At 44.4% G+C, this 14724-nt stretch overlaps 2 protein-coding genes across 3 annotated transcripts in view; one reads left to right on the top strand and one right to left on the bottom strand.

Annotated features, from left to right (window-relative positions):
- OGDH (oxoglutarate dehydrogenase) overlaps positions 1 to 14724 on the top strand; it is a 481583-nt gene that overhangs the window by 201544 nt on the left and 265315 nt on the right. The window lies entirely within an intron of this gene.
- NUDCD3 (NudC domain containing 3) overlaps positions 1 to 14724 on the bottom strand; it is a 106692-nt gene that overhangs the window by 41289 nt on the left and 50679 nt on the right. For both annotated transcript variants that reach the window (XM_054494732.2, XM_063667351.1), the window contains exon 3: positions 2296 to 2428. In XM_054494732.2, coding sequence (XP_054350707.1) covers positions 2296 to 2428 — 133 coding nt within the window. The remainder of the gene's footprint in view (positions 1 to 2295; positions 2429 to 14724) is intronic.

The following is a 14724-nucleotide window of genomic DNA, read 5'->3' as shown; positions in this document are numbered from 1 at the left end:
ATAAAAAAGAATGAGTTCCTGTCCTTTGCAGGTACATGGATGAAGCTGGAAACCATCATCCTGAGCAAATTAACACAGGAACAGAAAACCAAACACCGCATGTTCTCACTCATAAGTGGGAGTTGAACAACGAAAACACATGGACACAGGGAGGGGAACATCATACACCGGGGCCTGCCAAGGGGTGGGGGGAAAGGGGAGGGAGAGCATTAGAACAAATACCTAATGCATGCGGGGCTTAAAACCTAGATGACAGGTTGATAGGCACAGCAAACCACCATGGCACATATACACCTATGTAACAAACCTGCATGTTCAGCACATGTGTCCCAGAACTTAAAGTAAAATAAAAATTTTAAAAAAGAAATTTACAACAAAATAGAATGAAATTACTTACTTCACAGGTTACAGGTTCTCATGAAGAAGGAAATATGGATACAGTTTCTGGCATATATCAAATTTTTTTATATTATGGATTTAAATTATGTAATGTCCCATTTTGCATTGTTACTTGAGATTTTTTAAAGTGGAAATTATCTATTTACAACAATCTATGATAATGTTATTCTTATCACAATTCCTTGAGTAGACATCTCTCTCCCACTAAAAGATTAAACTTCCACTGGGAACAATGGCTCACACCTGCAATCCTAGCTACACAGGAGGCTGAAGTGGGAGGATCACTTGAGGCCAGGAGTTCAAGATCAGCCTGGGAAACAGCAGGACCCTATCTCTACAAAAAAATTTTTTTAAACTTAACCAGGCATGATAGCAAGCACCTGAAGTCCCAGTTACTCAGGAGGCTAAGGTGGGAGAATAGCTTGAACCCAGCAGTTCAAGGCTACAGTGAGCCGCAATCATGCCATTGCACTCCAGCCTGAGTGACAGAATGAGGTCATCTCTATTAAAAAAATAAAAAAAGATTAAACTTCTACTCACTTAAACTCATTAGATGGAGGTTTCAGAAACTTTAGTTTTTGAAACTCAAGTTGCGAATGTTACAGGTACATCATGACATGGTGTGGCTCCAGTGGCGCAATCGGTTAGCGCGCGGTACTTATAGGACATGGCTCCCTGCTCCATGGAAGAGCCCCACAGCACACAGGCCTGGCCATCCACTTCATTGCTGTGACCTGGGTTCTTTGCTTTGCCTCTCATGACTGGATGGGGCTTCAATGGGTCTCACCCATGACCTGATGTAGCTTAAAGGGGGGTGACGGGGTGTTTGTAGCTGAAGAAAAATAAATTTTGTGTTTGTTGTTGAGGGGAGCAAAGGCCCACAGCCTGACACCTGTTCCCTGAGGAGGCATAAAAGAAACCTGGGGAAAGCAGAATGGTTGGTATCAGTGCACAAACTACAGATCTACCTATCACGCTGCTAAGCAGTAACAGAGGCACAGGGAGTGACACCAGGTGGCTGGCCCCGGCAGGGATGGGATGCCCTTAGAGGACTCCAAGTCAACCTTAGAAAAGAGGGTGTGGGGACCAGGAAGCTTATCCTCAGCACATGCATGCCACCTATGTGAATGGAGGAAATAAAAAAATAGCAAGGGAAGCAAGTGGGGACGCTGGGATGAGGTGGGCCTGTCCCTCCCTCCGTCCCTCCTGTGCAGCCATGTTGTTGCCCTGAGGGAACTGCAGAGTCTGAGAGCTCTCTCCTGTGATTAAAGGTTGTGGAGAATTAAATCATAAACCTTTCATCTCTGTGATGCATGGCTCATCACCATACACGGGGAGGTGCTACCCACTGTGTCACTTTGTCTAATTTGAGTTTATTAGACCCTGGGCTGGCAAAGCCCAGGAAACTCACATGACAGATGCTATGTGAATGTATGTTAGCTATCACTGTGCGTTTAGTAGACTGGACTTTTCTTAGGGAAACTGAAGGCAGATTTAATCTTTAGGAAAAAAGAGAATTCACCAAGGTAATAATGTTTGAGTATTCCCTTGAAAACTGAGAAGCTGGCCATCTACAATAGGAACCCCAGGAGAGTCTACGGCTTTGTTTATAAAAGAGGTGAAGACATCAGATGTGTGGGCTTCTCTCTCAGGAAGCAGTGTGAACAGGGCTCACCATCCTCAAAGGGAGGTTTCTGCAGAACAGCTGGCAGAACCTCACAAACAGAATAAGGGGAGCAAGGATGGTATGCTCAGCTCATTCCTAGGGCAGGAGAAGGAACACACCTCACATCCTAAAGCCGATCTCAACACTCCCTCAAGGATGCTGGGTCTTCCCTGCAACAGCTTTGACTGGCTTGGGTGAAGCCGCCCACCCCTACCCACCAAGGCCATTACCTGCTTTCCCTTCACCACGTGCTTGGGTACTGGCACCCTGACCTCCAGGTCAGTATAGTCCTGTGACCAGGTGTAGTTCTCTCGGACAGCACCATTGTAACTGTCGGGATTTTTCTGGAACTGCTCCTGAATCCTGAGAAAGAATAAAAAGGGTGATCCCAGTCAGCCATGCCTGAGCAGAGGACCCCATGGGCAGCCTAGCACATGCCACTCCTACATCCTGGAGATGTGACCAACTCAAGTTTCATCTCAAGTTCACTTGCTCTGGCATCTGCAAACTCCTCTTCTTTTCAGGTGATTTCCTTTCTGACCCTCCTACATGGTACCCACGGAAAACACAGGACAAGGGCAAAGCTACAGAAAAGAAACCCCAGTGCAGCATCCCACAGTTTAGGAAAAGTGTCTGTGACCACAGTCAAACTATAGCTGGTGCTGCCAGCCTTCACAGTACTGAGATCCAGGCCTGTTAATTAACCAGAGGGCTCTTATTAATAAAATCCTTAGGCTCATGAGTCCTTGGTTTCTTATAAACTGCTTGGCAGGGCTAATCTTTAAAAAAAAAAAAAAAAAAAAAAAAGAGGCCAGGCGTGGTGGCTCACACCTGTAATCCCAGCACTTTGGGAGGCCAAGGGCGGGTGAATCACCTGAGGTCCGGAGTTCGAAACCAACCTGGCCAACATGGTGAAACCCTGTCTCTACTAAAAATACAAAAATCAGCTGAGCTTGGGAGCACATGCCTGTAATCCCAGCTACTTGGGAGGCTTGGGCAGGAGAATCACTTGAACCTGGGAGGCGGAGGTTGCGGGTTGCAGTGAGCCAAGATCACACCATTGCACTCCAGCCTGGGCAACAAGAGCGACACTCCGTCTCAAAAAAAAAAAAAAAAGGCAAAACCATTTCATCCTGCAGCTGCTAAACTTCAATCCTAATCCAACCCCTAGCCTCTATTTTCTCATAGTAAATAAATCACAGCTAAAAGGACTGCATTAAAATTGTACGCATCATTGTTAAGACATAAGCAGTATGTTTAATGAGACAACCTAAAAAACTCAATCAAGCAAATCTTATTGTATAGGCCTGTTATGAACACAGCACTAAATACAGATAGGCCTACCAAGAAGAAGCTGATGTTAAAAATAAAATATAATATTTTCCATAAAATGTAACAATGCTAATAATATAAACACTATGTAAGTTTAGACTCACAAGTCCATTATAGTGAACTGAAGATCTAAATTACAGACAAAAGCCTAGTCACGGAGAAGGCAGCAGCTATGAACACAGAACATTCCAACAGTAGGTGCATCTCAGTCAACTTCTCGAGGGCCTGCTCAGAGATTAGCAGACAAAACCTGGCAGGGAGACGGCCCCATGGGCTCATAAACAATGTGTGCACTATGATCCGGTTCATACAGGAAAACACAAAACTACATGTATCTACATCTATATAGATGCACATACAAGACAAGGGTTGGGAAGGGGTGGTTCAAGAGGGCAGGCTTTCTCTGGCCAGAGTTCTAAGACAAGAACATATTTACCTACTGTGGGTATGCCCTGCACACTGTCTATGCATGAAGCTGGGCCTCCACCACAGCCTGAGTCCTCTGGGCTGGGCAATGGTGGCTGTAAAGAACTGAATTGGGTCCCCTAAAACGCTATGTTGGAATCTTAATCCCCAGGACCTCAGAATGTGACCTTAATAAAAACAGGGTCTTTACACAGGTGATGCAGTTACAACAAGGTCATTAGGGTGGGCCCTAATCCACTATGACTGATGTCCTTAAAAGGGGGACTTTGGAGAGATGACGTGAAGGCCATGTGGAGACAATGGAGTGATGGACCTATAGGCCAAAAAACGTCAACGACCGCAGGCCACCACCTAAAGCTGGAGGAGAGGGAAGATCTTCCCCTAAGGCCTTCAGAGGGAACATGGCCCTGCTGACACCTCAGATTTCCCCTCTAGGAACTATGAAAGAATCAACATTTTTTGTTTAAGCCGGCCGTTTTGCGGTACGTTATTGTGGTAGCCTGAGCAAACACAGTGGCTAAGGAAACTAATTTCAATCAGAGGTGATATTCAAAATTCAGCACTGAATATTGGCAGGACTAGGCACTAACCAATCAGAAGAGATGTCAGCCTTAAACTACTCACACAGGCGGGCCACTGTGGGACAGAGAGATGACATACAGAAACCAGGAGTTACATAGGATTCCTGACTGAATGACATGAGAAAACAGGGTGGGGGGAAGGAAACTAAAGAATGCTCAATGGGTTGAAAATGGACAGCAAAAGAAAGATTTAGATGCAACCAATAAACATATTTTCAAAGACTATTTAGTGATATGAAGAAAGCTTTCAATATACCATAAAACTGAAAAGGGGGTACTATTACTTTTAAGTATGGTATGACTTTAATTTCTAAGAAGACATATATAATATACATACACGTGTGCACATATATATGAAAAAGACTGAAAGGAAGCACATTAAATCTTTGTGGTTATCTCTGATAGTAGAGTAACAGGAATCTTTCTTCTTTGTATCTAGGTATTATCCAAACTCCCTAGAATATGTAGACATTTGTATAACCAAGAGAAAAATGGTTCTCTTTAAAAAATGCTAACAGGAGACAGTGATGCACCCTGCAGCCCCTGTACCCAGGTGTGGTTCCAGGGCCACGGCAGCAGCACTAGCCTGACCCTTGGAGCAGGGTACGAAGGAGTCAGACACAGAGAGGGGGACTCACCCAGACCCTAAGTTTCCACAGGATCCTTCTAGGTGAGCACTGACAGCAGCTTTAAGACTCACATCTGACATAAATACGCTTGAACATGCAGAGAATATCTCCAAAAGAACAACAGGGTAGCAGCAGCTACCTTTATGGCTGGAAACTGGAGACTTCTTTTCATTGACACTTTTGTACATATATTACCATTTGAAAAAAGTCAAAATTGTGAAAATATATAAATAAAATACCACCCCCCACCACACACACACAAAATAAAGACCAACATGGCCCCAGCACTTGGCAGAGATCAGAGAGCAAATATGAAGACTCCTCAAAAGTTGGGAAAAAGAAACGGCTCTCTCAAGAAAGGAGAATGAGTATAATGCTAGGGGATATCCTTGGGGACGCTGCCGCCAGCAACAGTGCAGTCACTCGGCCTATACCACCAGTGATGCCCACATGGGTTCTGCCTCCTCCAGGGCAAAAGGCTGTCAGTCTCTGCCTTGGAGTGAGGGGGGACATCTGCCACCCTTGCCACTACACGCTGCAGTAAAGCTGTATGCTTTTGGAAAGGGCTCTGATCACACAGAAACTGCCTCACCCCATCCTCCTGCCATGTCCTCAGCAGCCCTGGCCTGGCTCCTCTTGCATGGAACCTGCAGATTCCCTCCAAAGGAAGCAGGAGAATCACTCCTAAAACAGCCCTTGCAAGTTGTTGGGTGCTTTTTATAGTGCTCTGAATGCACATTCTATTTAAATAAGGTTGATTATTTCCAGCCAACAGTATGTAAAAATAAGCGTCCTGTCAAGTGCAGGTGTCTCTGGCCCCCACTGTGCCACTGTTGGTCACCCCTGCAGCTGCAGGCCTGGGCACATGGTAGGAGGCAGGGGAGGGAGCATCCATGCTTCAGCACCAAGGGTGGGAGTAGGAAAGTGAGTCAGCAGTCAGGTTGAAGATTATGGAGTAGGTCTCCCTGCAGCTCCCACTCCTGATGAGCTGGGATAACAAGGTTCTAAATGTGTTAAAGGAAAAACACAGAACAGGCTGTTGGGTGCTGTGGGTAGCAGGGCCCTCTGTCTCCTTGGGGATAGGCCAGACCCTTCCTGGCAGACTGCAGGCCTAGGTGCTCCTGAGTGTGGCAAGCCAGGCACCAGGGTCACCTGCACAGGGAGAGCTAGCAGCACTGTCACCAGGAGTCACTGTCATGCAGACAAGCCGTTCCTGAGTAGGTCAGGTTTCTGACCAGGCACCTGAGACTCATGGTCAGGAACCTGACCTACCCAATCTGCCTGTTTGAGTGCTGCCACTAGAAACAAAAAGGTCCTCTCTCCTTCCTTTTTTGAGACGGAGTCTCACTCTGTCACCCAGGCTGGAGTGCAGTGCCACGATCTCGGCTCACTGCAACCTTCGCCTCCCAAGTTCACAGGATTCTCCTGCCTCAATCTCCAGAGTAGCGGGGATTACAGGTGTGCACCACCACTCCCAGCTAATTTTTATATTTTAGTAGAGATGGGGTTTCACCATGTTGGCCAGGCTGGTCTCGAAATCCTGACCTGAAGTGATCCGCCTGCCTCAGCCTCCCATAGTGCTAGGATTACGGGCGTGGGCCACCGTGCCCAGCCTCCTTCCATTTGTTTTTAAAAACCACAGGATTAGGTTAGGCTCACACTTGCAATCAATCTCAGCGCTTTGGGAGGCCAAAATAGGAGGATTACTTGAGGCCAGGAGTTTGAGACCAGTCTGGGCAACATAGGAAGACCCATCTCTACAAAAAATTTTAAAATTAGCCACACATAGTGGCACACACCTGTAGTGCTGACTACTCGGAGGGTTGAGGTGGGAGAATAGCTTGAGCCCAGGAGTTCAAGGTTATAATGAACTATGATTGTACCACTCATTCCAGCCTAGATGACAGAATGAGACCCTGTCTCTAAAACAAAACAGGATCAGACAATTCTGATTTTCAAAAAGCTAGTGGCAAGTATGTAAAATGAAGAGTAAAAGGAGGTCAAAGACCTAACCTAAAGAGTTTTGTCTAGGAAGCTAGAGCCCCAAACCTATAATAGATTTATAATTCAACGAGACAAGGGCTGACCTCAAGCTCTTCTCCAGAGAGAGAATGCCTATGATAGGCATTGACTGCCTGACTAAAGGCAAGGTTTGGCTCCCCAAGTCACAGCCAGTGATTCCAAAGCGGAGGTGTTTGCACAGAAATGTCAAGCTTGCTGCTCCCCACTTCCCGCCCCCTGGGGCTCAGTGATTGAGGCCCGGTTTGTCAACCCCCTCTCCACCACCCCAAATACAGTTGTTCTTTCATGTCTCTTGCAATCAATCCTGTCTACCCTTTAAATGTTCACACTCTTAACTACATTGCCCTTAACTACATTGCACAAAAGCCACTAATCTGTGCAAAGACGACAACATTCCTGTCACCCTCATCTCCTTCCATTATCCCAGGTGTAAGAGCTGTCATCACACCTCACCACCTGTTGACCTCACTGTCCCCTCAGGAGAGGTCCCACAACATTTGGGTGCAATGTACATATATGTGCTAAGGTCTGAAATGTCTGTGTTCCCCTAAAACGTGTACCTTGAAATCCTAACCCCGAAGGTGATGGCAGTAGGAGGTAAAGCCTTTAGAAGGTGATTAGGTCATGAGGGTGGAGGCTCTGAGTGGGATTAGTGCCCTTAAATGGAGGCCTCAAAGAGCTTCCTCATCCCTTCCACTATGGGAGGACACCACAAGAAAACAGAGATCCATGAATCAGGAAGCAGGGCCTCCCCAGACACTGAATCTTCTGGTGCCTTGATCTTGGACTTCCAGCCTCCAGAACTGTGAGAAGTAAATTCCTGTGGTCTACAAGCCACCCAGGCTATGCTATTTTGTTATAGTAGCCCAAATGGACTAAGCCAACATGTGTATGTGTGTGTATAGTACATGTGTGTGGCATGTGTGCAGTGCACTGTGTGATAAAGGTATGTGTGCACTATATGTGTGTGGGGGGTACGTGTGTGCATACAATGTGTGTGTGCCACATGCATGTGTCTGGTGCATGTGTACCTGCATGTGCATGTGGGCACGTGTACTGTGTGTGCAGTTTGTGTGTGTGATGCATGTGTGTGGTGCACATGTGCATGCAATGTGTGTGTGGCGTGTGTGGTGTATGTGGGCATGCAGTGTGTGTGTGCTATGTGCATGTGTGTGGTATGCATGTATGCACGCAGTGTGCATAGGTGTGCATAAGGTATAGTATGGGCACGCAGTATATATGTATGTGATGTACGTGTCATGGGTATGAGGCAACCAGCAGACATGGCTCACTCCCTCCCTTGAAATTCTCACCTGTCTCTTATCAATTTTCTTCTCATCTCACTGGCCTGGCACATCCCACACCTGGATGGCAGCCACAGCTGCGTCTCTTCTCAGTTTCTTCGCATGCCACTGGGATTACATTATTCTCGACAACCTCATATGGCTCCCCACGGCCCAGGAGACAAGGCCAGGGCCTCAGCAAGGCACTCAAGGTAGCCCATGATTGAGTCGTCATGACTCCTTCCTCCCTTTTTCCTCCTGCTCCCACAAATGAATCCTCCTCCTCATCTGTCAACTCTTCCCTGCCTATGCTCAATCTCAACTCAAGATTTCTTCCACCTGATGGAAATACAGTGGATTTTCTTCTGGGTTTCTTCATTCAAAGCTTTATAAAATAAGCATTATTATAAAAATGACCCATCCTTGAGGCCCACTGCCCTGCTTCTGAAGCCTAAAACTCATGGTCTGCCAGGCCCACTTCCTACTTCCCGGTTTTATCCTCCTAGGAGTGTTCACTCCTGAGAGCTCATCCACTCATGCTGATTTCAGTGCTCAAAAATGACTTGATGCCTGGACCCCAGCCCTGGGCCCCCAGCTGCCAGGTCTGCCCCAACTCCAGCGACCCAGATGTAGCCTGGGCCTTGGTCTTGATTTCTGCAGCCTTCAACCTTCTCACTTACGAAGGGACAGGCTGGAGCCAATCACTACTCCCAGGCTTCCACACAGACAAGCACCTCACACTAACCAGCCTTCCTGCAACTCTTGCCAGATTCGTCTGTCTAGAGGGCGGTGCCTCCCTGCCTGCTGCCCAGCTCTCACTGAGGTTCCCGTACCCGCCAGGCTCCTTTCATTGCTGTGCATGCATTATTTCTAAGTTCATGCTTCTTTACTAGCAGGGACGTGACCCCCCCGCCCCATATCAGGCCAACTGTGGATACCTTGCCACCTCAGCCAGCCACACAAAAGCCTCGATGCCAATGCAGCAAGCAGCCACCCCAGGCCACGGGCTCTGGTCTCAAGTATGTCCTACAAATCAATGTCTCCAAGCCAGTCCCCCAGCAGTCAAGCAGCTTCCCTGAATGCTCTGTGTGTCCGTGGTGTCCAACCTGAGGTCAAGCCCAGCTTCCCTGCACAGCAACCAGGTAACGGTGACTAGGTCACTCAGCCTCTCTGTGCCTTGGTCTCCTGACCTATAAAATGGGAACACTAATAGCATCTCTCCCAAAAGGTAGCTGTGAGGAACAAACCATTTAAAATGACTAAAACAAGGTCTTGTGACACTCAGTATTGCTTTCTCACTCCCTGCTTTCCCTTTAGAAAGTCTTTGGCTATGGAAAGACAACTCACTGAGCAGCTTTTATGACTATGGGATGATTCTTGAACCCTCTGAGACATCTGGAGAGAGAAGTTATGCCTTTTGCCTAGTAATTCTACACTTCTTTATTGCCTAATAATTCTACACTTTTTTTAGATTTTTCTAAAAATCTAGTATCAACAATTTTATCAATACCTGATGGTTATCTGTTTAGCATCTACCACACTTTGGTCTTCCAATGACAGTAGCCTGCCTACTTTAAAGACAATGCTAACTCACCAAGAGGAGAGCCAGAGTTCCTGGAGATGTAGCTAGTCCCCAACCTGGGACCAGAACGCACAAGGTGAGCCTAGATGTCTTCCTTACAACAAGTGGAGAACTGTCAAAGACCAGGAGGGTCATGCTGAAAGGACACATGAGCCAATTTCAGAAGGCTCCCTGCTGGCCAAAGATGGGACAATCATAAATAAATAAAGTCCACAATGGACTGAAGCACATAGCATATTAAAAATCCATGAGTTCATAAAACGAAATCTCCAGGGGTCACCTTTGGTGATCAGAGAACAGCTCAACCTGAAAAGTCATCAATAAAATGGTTCCATAGGAACTGTAATTTCAGAAAGGCCATGCCCCTAAATAAGAATTCCAGATAATAAGCAAAGAATGTAAAACAGAATGAGAACATCACTATCTTGCACCATCTTCTGTAATGAAGGCAATGAGTCTGGCGACTTTCATTCATTCCTGGTGGGCACCAGGTGAAAAGCTGAGAAGGAACCTGTGACAGAAGGATCCAGAACACCCCAAATATCTGTGACACACATGCCATGTACCTCCTGAGAGGGCCTGCCTATTGGGTACCCCTGCCCCCAACACAGGACCTCGAATCCATTCCAACCTACAGGTCTGAATACCACTTTACAGTAAAGATGAGGGGCAGAGAAGCATGGCCATCAAAACCAGGAGCACACAGTCAGCCAGATCTAGAATCAGGGAAATTATACCAGGCTAAGTTCTAAGTTTTTTGGACAAATAAATGGCATGGGACAAAAAATGAGAAGGGGAACTACCCTAAATTAAGAATCATAAGATCTATCAACCAAATTCAATGTTTTGACCTTTGCTGGGATGCTAATTTGAGGAAAAAAAAAATCTGAGACAATCAGGAAAATGTGAATATAGACTGGGTATTAGATGATTTTAAGGAATTACAAATTTGTAAGATAAGATAATTATATTAAATTTAAGTCCTTATTTCTTATTGAAGTATTTACGGGTGAAATTACATGATGTCTGGGATTTGTTCTATCAAAAACAAAAGTCTGAGGGTAGGGAGAAAGATGAAACAACAACCATGACGTGTTGCTAAGTGATGAAGCACGGTGAAAGTTTCGTGGGTGTTCATTACGCTATTCCCTCCTTTTTGTGTACTTCTGAAAATCTAAAGAGTTTGTCTTGGCTATACAACTAGGAGCAGAACTTCTAGGTCAAAGGATATATACATATTCAACTTTAAGAGATAATGCCAAACTGTTTTCCAGAGGGATTGCCCCAATTTACTCTCACCAGCAAAGTGGGTCATGCTACAGAACTACAGGATCCATGCTTTGTACTGTCAGACTTTATAAAATCTTGCCAATTACATATATATAAAAATAGTTCTCAATATAGTTTTAACTCACATTTCTCTGCTTATTAATGGGGCTGAACAGCTCTTAATATACTTATTGGTCATATATGTCTCATCACCTGTGAAATTCCAGTTCATGTCTTTCACTATTTTTGTCTGTAATTTCTTTGATTTGTAGAAGTTCTTTATATATTTGGATAAGAATTATTTGTTGGTTTATAGTTTACAAATTCTTTCTAGTTATAAGTTGTTTTCATACTTTAAAGACGTCTATCTGGTCAACACAAATTCTTCATTTTAATATAGTCAAACGCACCAATCTTTTTTCACATTAACATTTTTACATACTCAGAATTCCTCCCTTCCTTAAAGTCTAAAAGAGAGTTACATCATTTTTCTACCAATATGCTGTCATAATTTTTTTTATTCTCTATTTGTTATTACCCCTTTTTCTTTTCTTTTTTTTTTTTTTTTTTTTGAGATGGAGACTTGCTCAGTCATCCAGACTGGAGTGCAATAGTGCGATCTCGGCTCACTGCAACCTCCGACTCCTGGGTTCAAGCAATTCTCCTGCCTCAGCCTCCCAAGTAGCTGGGATTACAGGTGTGTGCCACCACACCTGGCTAATTTTTGTATTTTTAGTAGAGACGGGGTTTCACTATGTTGGTCAGGCTGGTCTCAAACTTCTGACCTCATGATCTGCCCCCCTTGGCCTCCCAAAGTGCTGGGATTACAGGTGTGAGCCACCACCCCTGGCCATTACCATTCGACCTTTGTTTCTTTGTAAATTCTCTTTTCTTCTCTCAATAAGTTGTACCAGAAGTTCATCTATGTTGATGTTTTTTTCCTTCAAAGAACCAATTTTTGCCTTTTGCTGATCTTCTATATTTGCCATTTAAAGTCCAGCTGAGGAACACAGAGGAGAGAGACTCCAGGGACTACCCTGTCACTGACCTGACTCTGGCCAGTGTGGGGGCCACAGGGGTTGGGGCACCCCCACTGATACTGTTTGATTAGTCAGGAAGGCTCCCTTTAATAAAAAATTCCTTTAAGAAGTATATTTGAAAATGTGTTTTACATTTTAAAATTAACTTTGTAGCTACAGTTAAAAAGAACTAGATGATTCTATATTTACTGAAAGTAAATAAGGCAAGATACTTGGAGTCACTGATAATATGCCCACTAATACTCTGATAGATTTAAATGCAAATTTAGGGAATACTTTTGACAATCTGTGTCAGATGGTCAGCCAACATCAACAAAAATCAGTATATTTACTATAAAACTATTTTAACTTAGTAAAAATGGAAGTTTGTACAGTGAGTTTTTTCTTAAATTGTGTTATTTTAATGAGGGAAAGAGGCTTCCTAATTTTTTAGCAGTATTTAAGTGTGAAATATATATTTTAAAACAAAATTAGATAATCTACTCCATAAATATGTCAATATAAGAATTCTGAACTAAGCTGGGTGTAGTGACTTGCGCCTGTAATCCCAGCTACTCAGGAGACTGAGGCAGGAGGACTGCTTGAGGGCAGGAGTTCGAGATCAGCCTAAGCAACATAGTGAGAGACTCCCCCCCCCATCTCTTAAAAAAAAATTCAGAATTATGTAAGTATCTTACCTTAGTCTTTACTCATTTTCCTGTTCATTCAAAATCAGAAAAATTAAGACCAGCTTTACTATTTAAATTCTCAGAAGACTTCCCATGTGAGAAAAAATTACGCCAAAGAAAACTCCTAACACTCAAACCTATAGTACCTATAGTATCAAAAAAGATGCATACCAATGACACAATTATTTCTCAGAAATGTCCTTTTCGGAAGTAGAGAAAACATGGAAGCTTTCTAATTCATCCACGGCTTACACCCTAGATTCTGAATCCCTTTCCTCAAAATCATAGCCTTGTAGACGTTGCACCAATCCTAGACTGTCCTCAACCAGTCCTAATCAAGACCCCCCCCCAACCCCACCCCACACCCAGTGCTAATTCTGATCCCACCCTATACCCAGTGCTAATCCACACCCCACCCTCATATCAAGAGAGTGCTAAGAGAAGGGGAATGTAGACTTGTATACACAGCTGGAGGATTTATTCCCCAGAACAGTATTTTTCAAAGGGCAGGTATAAAATCTCCTTAGCAGAGCAGAACAGAATAAAATGGAATGAAATACGCAAGATACACTGCCAGAAAAAGAGTAAGCTCTGTTTTGTGAAACTGCCACTATGCAGGTACATGCATACCTGGAAGCCTTGTTAACATGTATTTCTCACTATAACTACAGGTTGCAGCCAAAGTTTAAAAGCCACTGGCCATAAAAACCTATCGCATTCATAGAAAAGGAAGTAAGAACGGAAGTTCTTGCTGCACTTCGGTGAAGAGGAGGCCAGTGAGGGAACGAACTAACAGAGGGGCCCACAACAGCAATTACAAGCAGTGCATGAGGATGACTAACTCAAAAACATACAGCAGGAGGAGGAGTAGCGAGTAAGCACTGAGCAGTGAGAGGGGGTGGCCTGGGGGAAAGAAGGACATACCAACCATCATTGGAAGAAGGTGAAAAACTGGGGACTCATAACCACAGCAACAACAGAAGTGAGGACACAGGATTCTGTTGGCCAACAATTTGTCAGGGACACATCTACTCCATGACAAAGAACTCACCTATTAAAAGAGATTGTTAAATGCAGGTGACAGCTCATGTTTAGTTCCTATACATCCAGGTAGAGAGGTAAAAAAAAGGCATGTGTCACAGTGGGGTAGTAAACACACATCCATGTCCTGGCTTGGTCTGCTGACAGGGCCTAGAAGCAGGAGCCACGTGCCCTCTGAGTGCCCAGATCTTGGTTTCTAAATACCATTCAATAGAGGGAATTGGGCTCCTTGGACAATTCCCTTGGACAATGGCTGGTTCTAGGACTGGAACAGAGAAAAAACAAGATGAACCCGGAGAATCCTGTAGTGCCAGAAAGTAAGGAAGTGCTTAAAAAAAAAAAAAAGTTGGGGAGGGGGTGGGGGGATGCAAAGATGTCAAAGAACTCAGAAGCCACAATGGCCAGAGCTGGAACAGTGTGGGGGGCAAAATAAATAATACAGTAGCAAAGAATAAAAGAACCACCTGTGAGTCCATATTGATATAAGTAACTGAATAAATTATAATGAACAAATGAGGGAAGGGGACAAATCTTCCTAATGGAAGTCCAATTAAAAATGTAGAAGGAATGAGGGAAATAGGAAATTGCCATTAAAACATGATAATTGCCAAGAGCCACTGATGATGCTAACATCAGTAGGACCTTAAGGAAACAGGATATTTGCATAATCTCTAAGTCAGTGTCTTCCCTCAAGATATTTATCAATTCCTTGTAGTGGTTTTAACATATGCTAAGAATTTAACAAATAATTTGAAACTCCTCCATCCTCCTAGGAAGCAGGATTAA

The sequence above is a fragment of the Pongo pygmaeus genome, chromosome 6 (assembly GCF_028885625.2).
Source record: "Pongo pygmaeus isolate AG05252 chromosome 6, NHGRI_mPonPyg2-v2.0_pri, whole genome shotgun sequence".
Taxonomy (NCBI): Eukaryota; Metazoa; Chordata; class Mammalia; order Primates; family Hominidae; genus Pongo; species Pongo pygmaeus.
The sequence above is the reverse complement of the archived record's forward strand: the minus strand, read 5'-3'. Positions and strand labels throughout refer to the sequence as shown.